This window comes from Bos grunniens, chromosome 29 (assembly GCF_055505025.1).
Source record: "Bos grunniens cultivar Pamir isolate PY7600 chromosome 29, Bosgru_T2T1.0, whole genome shotgun sequence".
NCBI lineage: Eukaryota > Metazoa > Chordata > Mammalia > Artiodactyla > Bovidae > Bos > Bos grunniens.
Window position 1 is genome coordinate 6,424,031 of NC_141193.1, and position 13,383 is coordinate 6,437,413.

Genomic DNA, 13,383 nt, shown 5'->3' on the forward strand with positions numbered 1-13,383 from the left:
ACTTCCCTGGCAGCTCAGTGGTTAAGACTCTGCACTTTTGCTGCAAGGGGCACAGGTTTGATCTTTGGTCAGGAAAGTTCCACATGCCATGAGGTGTGGCCCCCACCAAAAAAAAAGGAATGAAAAAAAAAAAGATGTAAATGTAACTTGACCAAACTGACATAAGAAGAAATAGAAAACCTAGCTTGTCATAACTATTAAGGAAATGTAAACAGCAGCTATCAATAAGATGGGGCAGGATTTGGAGCATTGAAGGCACTCCAGCCCAGCTCCCTTTTAACCTGAGATTTCCACATAGTCAGTACCATCCCTCTGTCTCTGAGCCAGTCTCCTGTCCCACCCTGGGCAGCGTCCATGTCTCAGATGGCCGCCCTTCGAAGATTCCTTCTGGGAAGCTGGGCAGTGAGCTCAGTGTCTCCCCTCCCACAGGAGTATGTCTTGTCTCACACGGAGATGCCAGGGACCCTCCAGGCAGCCGATGCCACCATTAAAAAGCTGGAAGACTTCATGAGCACCATGGAGGCGAACGGTGAGCGGATCCGTGGTCTTCTGGAAGCCGGACGCCAGCTGGTGTCAGAAGGCAACGTCCATGCAGAGAAGATCCAGGAGAAGGCGGACTCGGTGGAGAGGAGGTACCGTGAGGACGGTGGGCAGGTGGGGGGCCCTAAAGGGAACCAGGTGCAAACGGGATGAACACGGCACTCAGATCCACAGACGGGGGTCAGGAGCTGACCAAACCTAGAGAAGGAGGAACCAAGTGGTTGCAGAGCTTCTGGGTGGAGAAGTTCTGCCTCCCTGACACTGGGGTGAAATGAAGCCCCTAAGGTAGCCAGACACTGGACCTCAGGATTCCTGGGTTGTCACGTGGTTCTCCTGGAAGGTATTGTCCCCATAGGAGGAGGACCGAAAGCATCTAGGTTAGATAGAACAGGGGTTCCCAACCTCCAGGATCTGATGCCTGATGATCTGAGGTGCAGCAATGCAATAATAATAGAAATAAAGTGCAGAGTAAATGTAACGTGTTTAAATCATTCCCAAACCATCCCCCGCACCCACCCTGGCCCATGGAAAAAAAATTGTCTTTCACAAAAACAATCCCTGGTGCCAAAAAAGGTTGGGGACTGCTGAATTAGAGGGTTGTAACCCTTTCAGAGCAAGTTCAAGGGCTCCACAAAGGCCTGTCATTTCAGACACAAGAAGAATCAAGAAGCAGTGCAGCAGCTTTTGGGCCGTCTTCGGGACAACCGAGAGCAGCAGCACTTCTTACAAGACTGTCACGAGGTGAAGCTCCCTGCCCCCGCGTCACCTCTGACACTGCCTGGCCACCCCTTTCCCACAGCACTCTCACTCTCTGAGCCTAGAATAAGGCCCCTGCAGTGTCAGCTGAGCAAGTGAACCCCTGCCTGGCTTCTCCCGGCGTCCCCCAGCTCCCCCGATGCACCCTCGCCCCTTCTAGCCTCACGCTACCCTCCCTCTGAAATGCTCTCTGCCCTCCTCCATCCCCGCTCGCCACCCTGTCCAGCTGAAGCTCTGGATTGATGAGAAGATGCTGACGGCGCAGGACGTGTCCTATGACGAGGCCCGCAACCTGCACACCAAGTGGCAGAAGCACCAGGCGTTCATGGCCGAGCTGGCCGCCAACAAAGACTGGTTGGACAAGGTGGACAAGGTGAGCGAGGGGACGGCAGCAGCAAGAAGGGAGCATCCGGGGCCTCCTGCCGTCAGCATCCCAGCCTCTGTGCAGGGGAGGGTCCCGGCTTCAGGATCAGGCTTAGAGATCATGGAGCCCTAGAAGCCAAACCTCCAAGGTCTAGAGGACAAATGTCTTAGGCCTATGGGCCAGTGACTCCAAAACTTTGAAAAAGGACAAATCAGCAGGGAGCCAGCCTGCAGCTTGGGCTTCCCAGGTGGCACTAGTAGTAAAGAATCGCCTGCCAATGCAAGAGACGTGAGAGACACAGGTTCCGTCCCTGGGTCAGGAAGATCCCCTGGAGGAGGGCACAGCAACCCCCTCCAGTAGTCTTGCCTGGAGAATCCCATGGACAATGGATGGCCTGTGGTCCATAGGATCACAATGAGTCAGACACTACTATGCAACTTAGCACACATGCGGCCTGCAGCTTTGGGTCAGCATGATATCTATTCTTGGTCCAGAAGAGGATGATACTCTTCAACAGGGTCAGCAAACTTCTGTAAAAGGGGCAGGAAGTAAATATTTTAGGTTGTATGGGCCACACAGTTTCTGCTGCAACTACTTGACTCTGCCAGTGTCACAAAGCAGCCAAAGAGAATACATAGATGAATGAGCACGGCTGAGTTCCAATAAAACTTTATTTATAAAGACAAGTGGTGGGCCAGATTTGGCCCTTGGGCCGCAGTTTGTCAACGGTGCTTTAGAGTCTTGCTTTCCTGGCACTTGGTCTCCACACCCAGCTCTTCTTCAAGAGCTGAGCACAGGTAAAACTTAATTTCCACTCAGTGGGTATTCCTGGACAACATCCTGTGTGCTCAGCGCTCTGCTAGGTACTGCAAGGTACATAAAAAGACTCTTTCCTTCCCTCAAGGGCGTGACGGTTGGGAAGAGGAGGAGACCAGTGTGGATCTGGTTTCTTCATTTGTTCGGCAAATATTTACTCGGTGCTAGGCCTGGTGCAAGGCCTGGTGTTCGCTGCTGAATGGGGAACAAAGGTGATTCCACTGCGTGCTCCACCCTCAAGGGATGACGCTGGAGCCAGGATCTGAGACATGCACATAAACTGCCAAATTCAGCCCAAAGCAGAACATGAGGAATGTAATCAGAGAGAGCCCAGTAAGCTAAGGAGAGAGGAGATGTGGGAATCCTGGAAGCAGGAGCCTGCAGGGAAGTTCATGAAGGATGGGTAGAATTTGTACAGGCAGAGATGTTGGGGGAAAGATGTTTCTTGGTAGAGAAACCGGAAACCAGGGGTGTGGACATGGGGCACCTGTATGGGGGCAAGGATGCAAGTCCTTTTGGCAGGAGCACAGGATGTGTGAAGGGGCTATGGGGGTGAAAGTGGGCTGGGACATGAAAAACCCGGATCACCACGTAAGGACTGCACAAGAGGGTGTGTGAAGTTACCCAGCTGAGCTTGGCTCTGGCGCTCTTCATCCTGGCAGCATATGGAAAACGGCCTGAAGGCAGTGTCTCGGTTCTGTTTACCTAGTAGCAGGGCTTCCAGCGCAAGCCGCTTCCATGGGAGGTAATCCAGGGAAGCCAGTAGGGGGTGGGGAGACGAGGTGGAGAAGGGAAGGCGGTCAGCGAAGGGTCCACTACCATGCCGGTGACCCAGGGGGCACCTGGCGCTCAGTCGTCATGGGACACCTGGGAGACCGTGTGGAACAGACATAGTTATCCCCGCCAAAGCAAGCACGCCCAGTATTCATCCACCAATTTCCTGTCGCTGGTTGAGGGCCGTTTCAGGGGGCAGTAACTCCTTGGCACATCCAGGCCACCTGGCATGCGGACCACACCATGCTGGCCTCACCGTCCCAGAAACCAGAGTCCCCACGCAGAAAGGATGGGAGTGGGGAAACCAGGCGAGACTCGCTCGGTGAAGGGGGATGAGCTGAGAAACGTGAAATGATGGCCAGTGACGTGTGACCGTGTGCAGTGTGCCCCTGGGCACCACAAGCACCACGAGACACCAGAACTCACAATAAGGAGAGAGTGCAATGGCCTCTGAACCAAGATAAGTTCTGACCTTGAAGAAGCCCGGAGGGTTTACTCAGCAGCGAGGGCAGGGAAGTTCAGGAAGCTTGGAGAACACCCGAGAACTTGGTGTGGTTGCCCTCACTTCAGGTCTCTGCTGTCCTTTGGATCTCGTTCTGCTACTGGCCCGTGAAGTCCAGTGGCATCTAATTCTGACACTGACCCCTTCCTTGTCGCACACCCAGGAAGGGCGGGAGCTGACTCTGGAAAAGCCTGAGCTGAAAGCTCTGGTGTGGGAGAAGCTGGAGGACCTGCACCGGCGCTGGGACGAGCTGGAGACCACCACCCAGGCCAAAGCCCGCAGCCTCTTTGATGCCAACCGAGCTGAGCTGTTTGCCCAGAGCTGCTCCGCCCTGGAGAGCTGGCTGGAGAGCTTGCAGGCCCAGCTGCACTCGGACGACTACGGCAAGGACCTCACCAGCGTCAACATCCTGCTCAAGAAGCAGCAGGTACGCCGCGGGCCTTCGGTGGGGCTGGTGAGCGGGAAATGAGGAGATGGGAGTCAGCAGCTCTGAGATTCACGAGGCCGTGCCCAGGCCTCACAGACTTCTTAACTGGCATCTCTCAAAGCAATTTCCATGGGTCACCAGTGTTGGAATCTCTAGGAATGTGTGTCAGTCAGAGTAAAGTTGGGAGATGGACAGCACATTCTAACTTGAACAAGGAAATTTTAGGGGAAAGAACTCTTAATTAATAAAAGGCGGTTACCTCCCAATGGGGTAAAAAGTACTCCAAAGCAAGGATCAGAAAAAAGCTTTTCTGTAAATGGCCAAATGATATTGGGTTGGCCAAAAAGTTCATCCCGCTTTCTCTAAGATGTTGTGGAAAAATCCAAACAAATCCAGTATTTTGAGTTCTAAGGGTCATATAGTCTCTGTCGGATGAGATGGTTAGATGGCATCACCGACTCAGTGGACATGAACTTGAGCAAACCCCGGAGATGGTGAAGGACAGGGAAGCCTGGCGTGCTGCAGTCCATGGGGTTGCAAAGAGTCAGACATGACTTAGTGATTTAACAACAGCAACAGTCTCTGTCGTAACTGTTCAACTCTGTCCTTGTAGGGTAAAAGCAGCCACAGGTGATGTGTAAGAAAGAATAGTGTGGTGTGTGCCAATAAAACTTTACTTACAAAAACAGGCAAGGGACAGGGTTTGCTGACCCCTGCTCTAATGAATACAGGAATAGCAAATGTAGGGAAGAGTTAGGTCCCTAGGACTGGGGAGGGGGTCCCCAGGAAGGACTGAGATGCCCTCTCCCTACCCCAAGGCTGAGTTTCAGACCTTGTTAGAGAAGGCACAGGCCTGCTGGATGGCATAGAAATTTGCTGGGGTATCACAAACCAGAGAGGTCTGAAGCTGGCAGGCCAAGGCTGGACGGCATGGCACTGGGATGCCAGCAAAACTTGGTGTAGGGTAAGAGCCACCACGTCTCCTATAGGAGCTAGAAGAAAAACAGGCTGGAACCATAAATAGAAGCCCATGCCTCGCCTTTTCATAGTGGTGTCCCTCCAGCGCCCTCTGTGGACAAGTCCTAGTATTGCACCAGCGGACCAAGGAAAAGTCTTTACAGGGTCAGGTTCCAAGACTCAAAATGGGCAAAGGTGTACTTGAAACTGAGATGGATTGGAGAAGACCAAGAGACCATAAGTTGATTACTGGCACAGATAGCACACCCCCTGGATTCTTAGATATATTGAAGTTTGAGATCCATTGATGTAGGCGAGGAAGAGATACTCTCCCTGGGTTGAGCTCTATGGATAAGAATTCATGATCAGCTTGATATAGACTAGTGTCTCGGCTGACTTTGAAGGTGGAAGCACGGTGCTAACATCTGCTTCCTCTTCCGGTTGGCAGATGCTGGAAAGGGAGATGGCTGTGCGAGAGAAGGAGGTGGAGGCGATCCAGGCGCAGGCAAAAGCACTGGCCCAGGAAGACCAGGGTGCGGGGGAGGTGGAGAGGACCTCGAGGGCAGTGGAGGAGAAGTTCAGGGCCTTGTGCCAGCCCATGGAGGAGCGCTGCCGGCGCCTGCAGGCCTCCCGCGAGCAGCACCAGTTCCACCGGGACGTGGAGGATGAGATCGTGAGTCTCTGGGACCTGGGACAGGGTTAGAGTCTGCATCGGGGTAAATGGCCCCCTGCCTTTGGCTTTCTGTCTCCTTCCTGGGTGCTGGGGGTGGATGCCAGCAGGGCTCTGTTGTCTCTTCCCTTGGGCATTGGAAGTCAACCCTCTGGCAACACCCAGGGATACCCTCTAGGCCCCTTGCCCCCAGAACCAGAGCCCTGGAAAACGTTCCACCGGGAACCCCTTCCCAGCCAACCCCTGGCTCTTACTTTGCCCTCTGGACCTCCACGGACCCCTCCTCTTTCTCATCCAGTTGTGGGTGACGGAGCGGCTACCCATGGCTAGCTCCATGGAACACGGCAAGGACCTGCCCAGTGTCCAGCTCCTCATGAAGAAGAACCAGGTGAGGCAGAGCTTAAAGGCAAAAGAAGGGGTCCCAAGAGCCTCCCCAGACTTGAATGTTTGTTTGTTTGGCTGCCCTGGGGTCTTAGTTGCAGCACGAGGGATCTTTTAACTCTTAGTTGCAGTATGTAGGATGTAGTTCCCTGACCAGGGATTGAACCCAGGCGCCCTGCATTAGGAGCACTGAGGCTTAGCCACTGGACCACCAGGGAAGTCCGAAAAGTTTGTTTTCTTGAGACCTGGAGTTTCCCTGGCTGCCCCTGATGCTGGGCATAATCCGAGACTTCAGTGGGTCTCCTTTCCTCGCCTCAGGAGGGTGGGTTCCCCTAGTAGTAGATCCTGAGGATTGAAGGGGCACCTTCATCACATCCTTGGGCCAGAAAAGAGGGGAAGTGAAGAGGACTCAGGGAGGACGAGAAGCAGAAGTGTGAAGGGGGGCTTGTGTGGAGTAAGTGTAGGGTGAGGGGGTTCCCTCAGCAAGCCTTTCAGCGTCTCCTCTGTTGCTGTGGACAGACCCTGCAGAAGGAGATCCAGGGCCACGAGCCCCGGATTGCGGACCTGACGGAGCGGCAGCGCACTCTGGGCGTGGCAGCAGCAGGCCCTGAGCTGGCGGAGCTCCAGGAAATGTGGAAGCGCCTGGGCCATGAGCTGGAGCTGCGAGGGAAGCGACTGGAGGAGGCCCTGCGGGCTCAACAGTTCTACCGCGATGCTGCAGAGGCTGAGGCCTGGATGGGCGAGCAGGAGTTACACATGATGGGCCAGGAGAAGGCCAAGGTGAGAGCCAGGACAGAGCTCAGGCTGAGTCTTCCCCCCACCCCCCACCCCGACCCTTACCCCCTGCTGCCCCTGTCCCCTTCCTCAGGACGAGCTGAGCGCCCAGGCGGAGGTGAAGAAGCATCAGGTATTGGAACAAGCCCTGGCCGACTATGCCCAGACCATCCACCAGCTGGCAGCCAGCAGCCAAGACATGATTGACCACGAGCATCCAGAGAAGTGAGTCCAGCAGGCAGCAAGGGGGCCAGTCCCGGGGGCTGCAGCGGGGAGGGGTAGGGAGTAGGGGGAGGGGGAGGGGCAGCCAGGTTCAGGAAGGCCAGGAGACTGCAGAGCCCTCTGACCTGTGTGTGTACAGAACCATCTAGAAAGCTGGGGAAGCGGGACGGGGCAAGTCGTTGGGGGGCCAAGAGGGGGGCCAAGAGGGCCAGGACTCCGCGGCCTAGGCCGGGGGTCAGAGCGGTGTGTCCTCTCCACGCCCCGCAGCACCCGGCTGTCAATCCGCCAAGCCCAGGTGGACAAGCTGTACGCCGGCCTGAAGGAGCTGGCGGGCGAGCGGCGGGAGCGTCTGCAGGAGCACCTCCGGCTGTGCCAGCTGCGCCGGGAGCTGGACGACCTGGAGCAGTGGATCCAGGAGCGTGAGGTGGTGGCCGCCTCTCACGAGCTGGGCCAGGACTACGAGCACGTGACCGTGAGTGCGGGGAGGACGGCGGCCACACGTGGGCTTCCGGGGTGAGGGCTAGCACCTCATCCTGGGTGGAGCCCCAAGGGGCAGGGGTGCAAGACCAGGGGCTGCAGATGCTGTTCGTTGAATTTCGAGGTGTTTTGTTGAAAGAATTGTGCAGAGAGGAGGAGGCAGGACTGCACATAGACGTGGGCAAGAGAAGAGTGACCAGTCACTCTTTTCCAACAGAACTCAGCGGTATAGGGGGCATGAGGTTCCCCTCCGTGGTTTGGGGGTGGGGGTTTGGACCCTCACTGGTGCAGAAATATAGACCGTACTTAGGGTACCCTTGTCAGAAGACTAAAGGTTCCAAGCACCCCTTTACTGGGGGCTGGAGGCTGGGGGTGTGTCAAAGACAGGGTCAGTGGGAACCAGTTGCTTTTGCTCACCAACTTGGCCCTGCTGAAGTGGCCCAGGGCAAGAAATGGGTTCTCAGTGTGAAAGGACTTGCCCCCCCACCACCCCCGAGGTAGGTACCACACTCTCCAGCCTCACAGCACTGTCCGGGCAATGGCTTCCTCCACCAGATGCTCCGGGACAAATTCCGCGAGTTCTCGAGGGACACGAGCACCATCGGCCAGGAGCGCGTGGATGGTGCCAATGCACTGGCCAACGGGCTCATCGCTGGGGGCCACGCCGCCCGGGCCACGGTGGCCGAGTGGAAGGACAGCCTCAACGAGGCCTGGGCTGACCTGCTGGAGCTGCTGGACACGCGGGGCCAGGTGCTGGCGGCCGCACACGAGCTGCAGCGCTTCCTGCACGGGGCGCGCCAAGCACTGGCGCGCGTGCAGCACAAGCAGCAGCAGCTTCCCGATGGGACCGGCCGGGACCTCAACGCCGCCGAGGCCCTGCAGCGCCGACACTGTGCCTTCGAGCACGACATCCAGGCCCTCAGCGCCCAGGTCTGACCCAAGCATGGGTGGGGGCGACGGTGTCTGAGGACACTCAGTGGGGAATGCAGCGGGGGGACTGGAGGGTGGGCATGCCCTGCAGGGCCACATAAGCACGCGCTTGGAGTGCTTCCAGGGAACCATCTCTGGCCAGGGGACATCTAGCCACTGTGTCCACACCCAGAATGACAAGGCTCTTTGAGGGCCCGTGACATTTTCTTTTTTTAAGTTTATTTTTATTTTGGGCTGCACTGGGTCTTGGTTGCTGCGTGCGGGCTTTCTCTAGTTGTGGCAAATGGGGGCTGCTCTTCGTTGCAGAGCACGGCATGTGGGGCCTTCCCAGACCAGGGGTGGAACCCAGGTGGATTCTTAACCACCAGGGAAGTCCGGCCCCATGACATTTTCAAGTGGTTCCAGGAGCTAGAAGATTCTTCCCTTTGTACTAAAATCCATCTATTGCTCCCACTCAGACATTAGCCCTACGAAAAATAAGCATAGTTCCTTCTTCCAGCCATTTAAACCCAGGAGGGCCCCCCCACCCTAGTCCCTTCTTCAGGCTGAAAATCTCCTTCTAGCAATCTCTGAGGTCCTCCACGTGCTGGACAGGCTTCTGAAAGCTCAGCCAGCTAGTGGCCCTTTTAAAGCATTGACCCCCAGGCTAAGCCCAGGCCCCCCAGTAGGGCTCCACAGGGCAGCGTGTGACAGGGCTGACTCTGAGTACCAGCCCCCATCTTTCCCAGTGGCCCCCTCACCCCCATCCCACTTCTCCCCCTGCTTCCCCGGCTGGTGAACTGGGCAGGAGGTGAAGAGCAGGGGCCAGGACCGAGGGAGGCTGCAGCCCCTCGGAGTCTCCTGGCTCGCCTTAACTTTGACCTGGGCCCCTGCAGGTCCAGCAGGTGCAGGACGACGGCCACCGGCTCCAGAAGGCCTACGCCGGCGACAAGGCCGAGGAGATCGGCCGCCACATGCAGGCCGTGGCCGAGGCCTGGGCGCAGCTTCAGGGGAGCTCTGCTGCCCGCCGCCAGCTGCTGCTGGACACCACGGATAAGTTCCGCTTCTTCAAGGCCGTCCGGGAGCTGATGCTGTGGATGGACGGGGTGAACCTGCAGATGGACGCCCAGGAGCGGCCCCGGTGAGACCCACAGTGCCTGGTGGCCTCCAAGGGCTACAGGTTCGTGGCTGGGAGAGGGTGGTGGGCAGCGGGTGATTCGGTTTCTGTGCCCCCAGGGACGTGTCTTCCGCAGACCTGGTCATCAAGAACCACCAAGGCATCAAGGCCGAGATTGAGGCCAGGGCCGACCGCTTCTCCTCCTGTGTCGATATGGGGCAGGGGCTGCTGGCCAGGAGCCACTACGCGGCAGAGGAGGTGGGTGAGGCCAGGGCAGAGCCGGTCACCCTCACCGGGGAGGCCTGAATGCTGGGTTCTCCTCGGAGTCTTCCTGCTTCTTCTCATTCTTTCTGTGCTGAAACCTTTCACCGTCCCCTCAGGGTTGTTCAGGGATTTCCCCATTTGATTTTTCTGTCTGCCTCTTGAAATAAAAAAACTACCAGTGAGGACTTACTATACGGCACGTGGAATTCTGGTCAACGTTGTGCGGTGGCCTGGATGGGAGCGGGGTTGGGGGAGAATGGATACCCGTTTATATATGGCTGAGTCCCGTCCATATATTGTTGTTGTTCACCTGAAGCTGTCACAACACCGTTCATCAGCTATACCCCAATACAAAATAAATAGTTAAAAAAAAAAGATATCGTTAGTAAGACCCCCTGGAAAGGCCCTGCTGAGTGCTAATTCGCATCTCTGCCTCCCCAGATCTCAGAGAAGCTGTCTCAGCTTCAGGCACGGCGCCAAGAGACAGCTGACAAGTGGCAGGAGAAGATGGACTGGCTGCAGCTTGGTGAGCCGCTGTAGAAAAACCACCAGGGGCTCCGGGCCCTGGGGGGCGCACCGGGGGCCTTGTACCCTGTAGTTTCCAGAGTAGGTGAGACCAGGAATCCTGGGTGTGGAACCCAAGACCTCTGCCCTGGGCTGCCTGGCTCTGCGCTGAGCTCCTGCTCTGGGGCGGTGTCCTTCTTGGTGTCCCTGTTCCCAAAGTGGCCATAGTGCCCTGCCATTGCCCACTCTGACTTGCCACCTCTCTGCAACCCGCCCCCCCTGCAGTTTTGGAGGTGCTGGTGTTCGGGAGAGACGCAGGTGTGGCGGAGGCTTGGCTGTGTAGTCAGGAACCGCTGGTGCGAAGCGCTGAGCTGGGCTGCACCGTCGATGAAGTCGAGAGCCTCATCAAGCGGCACGAGGCCTTCCAGAAGTCCGCGGTGGCCTGGGAGGAGCGGTTCAGCGCGCTGGAGAAGCTCACGGCGGTGAGGGCAACCAGGACCCCAGGAACACCAGCCCCCTCCCTCTGCCCCAGGCCCCGCACACTCTCCTGCATGAGGAGGACATTTCTCTTCCCATTGCTCCAGGCTCTCCTAGATGTGAGCCAAAGGTACCCTGTGGTCACCTCACCTCTGGGAGCCATCATTTTCCCTGGGTGGCGCTAAGAGACAGCATCTCCCCCATGGCTCCTCATCCCCACCTTCTTCTGGTTTTCTCTTCTCATCCTTCCTGTTTCGTCAGACCAGAGCTGAGACACTTCAGCTTTCCCCAGCACCCTGGACCTTCTATGTTCTGACCTCAGAATTTCTTGGCAGCTGGAGGAACAGGAGAAGGAGCGGAAAAGAAAGAGGGAGGAAGAGGAACGGAGGAAGCTGCCCCCTCCTCCAGAACCCCCGGCCAGTCCTCCCGAAGGGCACCTGGTGGACAGCCGCACGGCCCCTGCCACTGCCCGGGACGGGTGAGAGCTGGGACACCTTGGGGAGGAAAAGGAGGCTGAGCCACAGCCACCCCACCACTTAGCGTTCTCTGTCGCCCCTGCCGTTCCAGAGTGCACCCCCGCCTACCGGCCAGTGTGAACGGCGTCTGCACAGATGCAGAGGGCCCCCAGGTGAGTCCTCCCATCCAAGCACCCTGTCAGAATCTTAGCCCCTCCCCCTCTTGCATCTGCTTAACAGCATCTTGTCCTTGCAGCCCCTGATGGAACAGCAGAGACTTGAGCAGGGCGGCCTCCCAGAAGGGCCTGTGAGTTACTCCTGGGGGTGTGGGTGTTGATAACTAGGAGATAAGGGACGCAAAGGGGTGTGAGCCGGGCGGTGGGGACACTGGGGTCAGGAGAGGGCAGAGGCTCACAGGAAACATGGGGGTGGGAAGACCCGCTCCTGGACTTCAAGCTTCACACCCTTCAAGCCAGATGTCTCCCGTCTCACCTTTTGTGACACAGGCACCACTGTTTTCACAGGGGTCCAGTGCTGGGGACGAGGCCAACGGGCCACGGGGAGAGAAGCAGGCCCGGACACAGGGCCCAACCCCTCCGATAATGCCCCAGAGCAGGTCATCCGAGTCCGCCCGGGTCGCCACCTTGCCCACTCGAGGCCCGGAGCTCTCCGCCCAGGAACAGATGGAGGGGTTGCTGTGCCGCAAACAGGAGATGGAGGCCTTTGGCAAGAAGGCCGCCAACAGGTATTGGGTCTGGCCACACCACGCAGAGGCCCTTTCGGCTCCTGGTTCCAGACAGGCTTGCCCAGAACCTCTTCCTAGACTGGGGGAAGGGGTAGGACTCAGGAGCAGTGTGGGGCCTCGGTGGGGGCAGGAGGGCCAGGAAACTATAAACAAGATGGGCTAAGGTGGCGCTAGTGGTAAAGAACCCACCTGCCAGTGCAGGAGACGTAAGAGAGGCGGGTTCGATCCCTGGGTCAGGAAGATCCCCTGGAGGAAGGCATGGCAACCCACTCCAGTATTCTTGCCTGGAGAATCCCCTTGGACAGAGGAGCCTGGTGGGCTACAGTCCATAGGGTTGCAAAGAGTCACACACGACTGAAGCAACTTAGCAATGACAGCAGTGGCCCTGGGAGTCCTGGGACCACCAGGCTGTTCCCGGGGTGGCTGGCCCCTCAAAGGCCGGCCAGGCACCTGCGTTTCCTCTTCACCTGCACCACGTTCCCCACCCCCCAACCCCCAGGTCGTGGCAGAATGTGTACTGTGTCCTGCGGCGCGGGAGCCTTGGCTTTTACAAGGATGCGAAGGCAGCCAGTGCAGGAGTGCCGTACCATGGAGAAGTGCCTGTCAGCCTGGCCAGGGCCCAGGGCAGCGTGGCCTTTGATTATCGAAAGCGCAAGCATGTCTTCAAGCTGGGGTAGGAATGGACAGGAGGGAGGCTCCCAGTGATACAGCCGCGAGGGCACTGGGCCAGGCATTTGGGAACAGCAACATCGACGAGGGAGAGGCGGGGGCTCTGGTTGTGCTCACACGCAGGGTAGCAGGAGCACCACGGCGCAAGCCTGTCAAGCTGAGCAATATACAGCAGGGGAGAGTTGTCAGCAGGATGCGGGCACTGCCCTGTCTCCGAGGCCCCCGCGGGCCTGCCCCTGCCTGCCAGTCACCAGGGCAGAAGTGAGCGTGCCCTTGTCCTCAGCAGCCAATCAGGAAGGAGCTGCTTTGGCCCCACCCCCGGTCCTGAGACTCGGAAGAAGGTGCAGAAAGGGTCTAGACGAGTTGGCTCTGAGCATCTGAGGCTGTTCTCCCATCTGGTCTCTGGAGGATAAGGCCGTCTTGCCAGCCCTGAGCTGGCCGGTCAGAGTCTCAGCTCTGCCCTGAGTTTTCTCTCTTTCCCAACAGCTTACAAGATGGGAAGGAATATCTGTTCCAGGCCAAGGATGAGGTGAGCTGTCCCCTTCCCTCTGTGCTGCCTTGGAGCCCTTCAGATGTACTCTTT

At 57.5% G+C, this 13,383-nt stretch overlaps 1 protein-coding gene across 2 annotated transcripts in view; it reads left to right on the forward strand.

Moving 5' to 3' along the window:
• The window catches only part of SPTBN2 (spectrin beta, non-erythrocytic 2), a 41,279-nt gene that overhangs the window by 26,794 nt on the left and 1,102 nt on the right, over positions 1 to 13,383 (forward strand). For both annotated transcript variants that reach the window (XM_086385668.1, XM_086385667.1), the window contains 20 exons: positions 430 to 632; positions 1,191 to 1,281; positions 1,523 to 1,669; positions 3,916 to 4,179; positions 5,585 to 5,809; positions 6,105 to 6,194; positions 6,707 to 6,967; positions 7,056 to 7,186; positions 7,451 to 7,655; positions 8,216 to 8,590; positions 9,466 to 9,710; positions 9,806 to 9,944; positions 10,392 to 10,476; positions 10,740 to 10,936; positions 11,267 to 11,409; positions 11,499 to 11,559; positions 11,643 to 11,693; positions 11,911 to 12,131; positions 12,631 to 12,804; positions 13,287 to 13,329. In XM_086385668.1, coding sequence (XP_086241794.1) covers positions 430 to 632; positions 1,191 to 1,281; positions 1,523 to 1,669; positions 3,916 to 4,179; positions 5,585 to 5,809; positions 6,105 to 6,194; positions 6,707 to 6,967; positions 7,056 to 7,186; positions 7,451 to 7,655; positions 8,216 to 8,590; positions 9,466 to 9,710; positions 9,806 to 9,944; positions 10,392 to 10,476; positions 10,740 to 10,936; positions 11,267 to 11,409; positions 11,499 to 11,559; positions 11,643 to 11,693; positions 11,911 to 12,131; positions 12,631 to 12,804; positions 13,287 to 13,329 — 3,351 coding nt within the window. The remainder of the gene's footprint in view (positions 1 to 429; positions 633 to 1,190; positions 1,282 to 1,522; positions 1,670 to 3,915; positions 4,180 to 5,584; positions 5,810 to 6,104; positions 6,195 to 6,706; positions 6,968 to 7,055; positions 7,187 to 7,450; positions 7,656 to 8,215; positions 8,591 to 9,465; positions 9,711 to 9,805; positions 9,945 to 10,391; positions 10,477 to 10,739; positions 10,937 to 11,266; positions 11,410 to 11,498; positions 11,560 to 11,642; positions 11,694 to 11,910; positions 12,132 to 12,630; positions 12,805 to 13,286; positions 13,330 to 13,383) is intronic.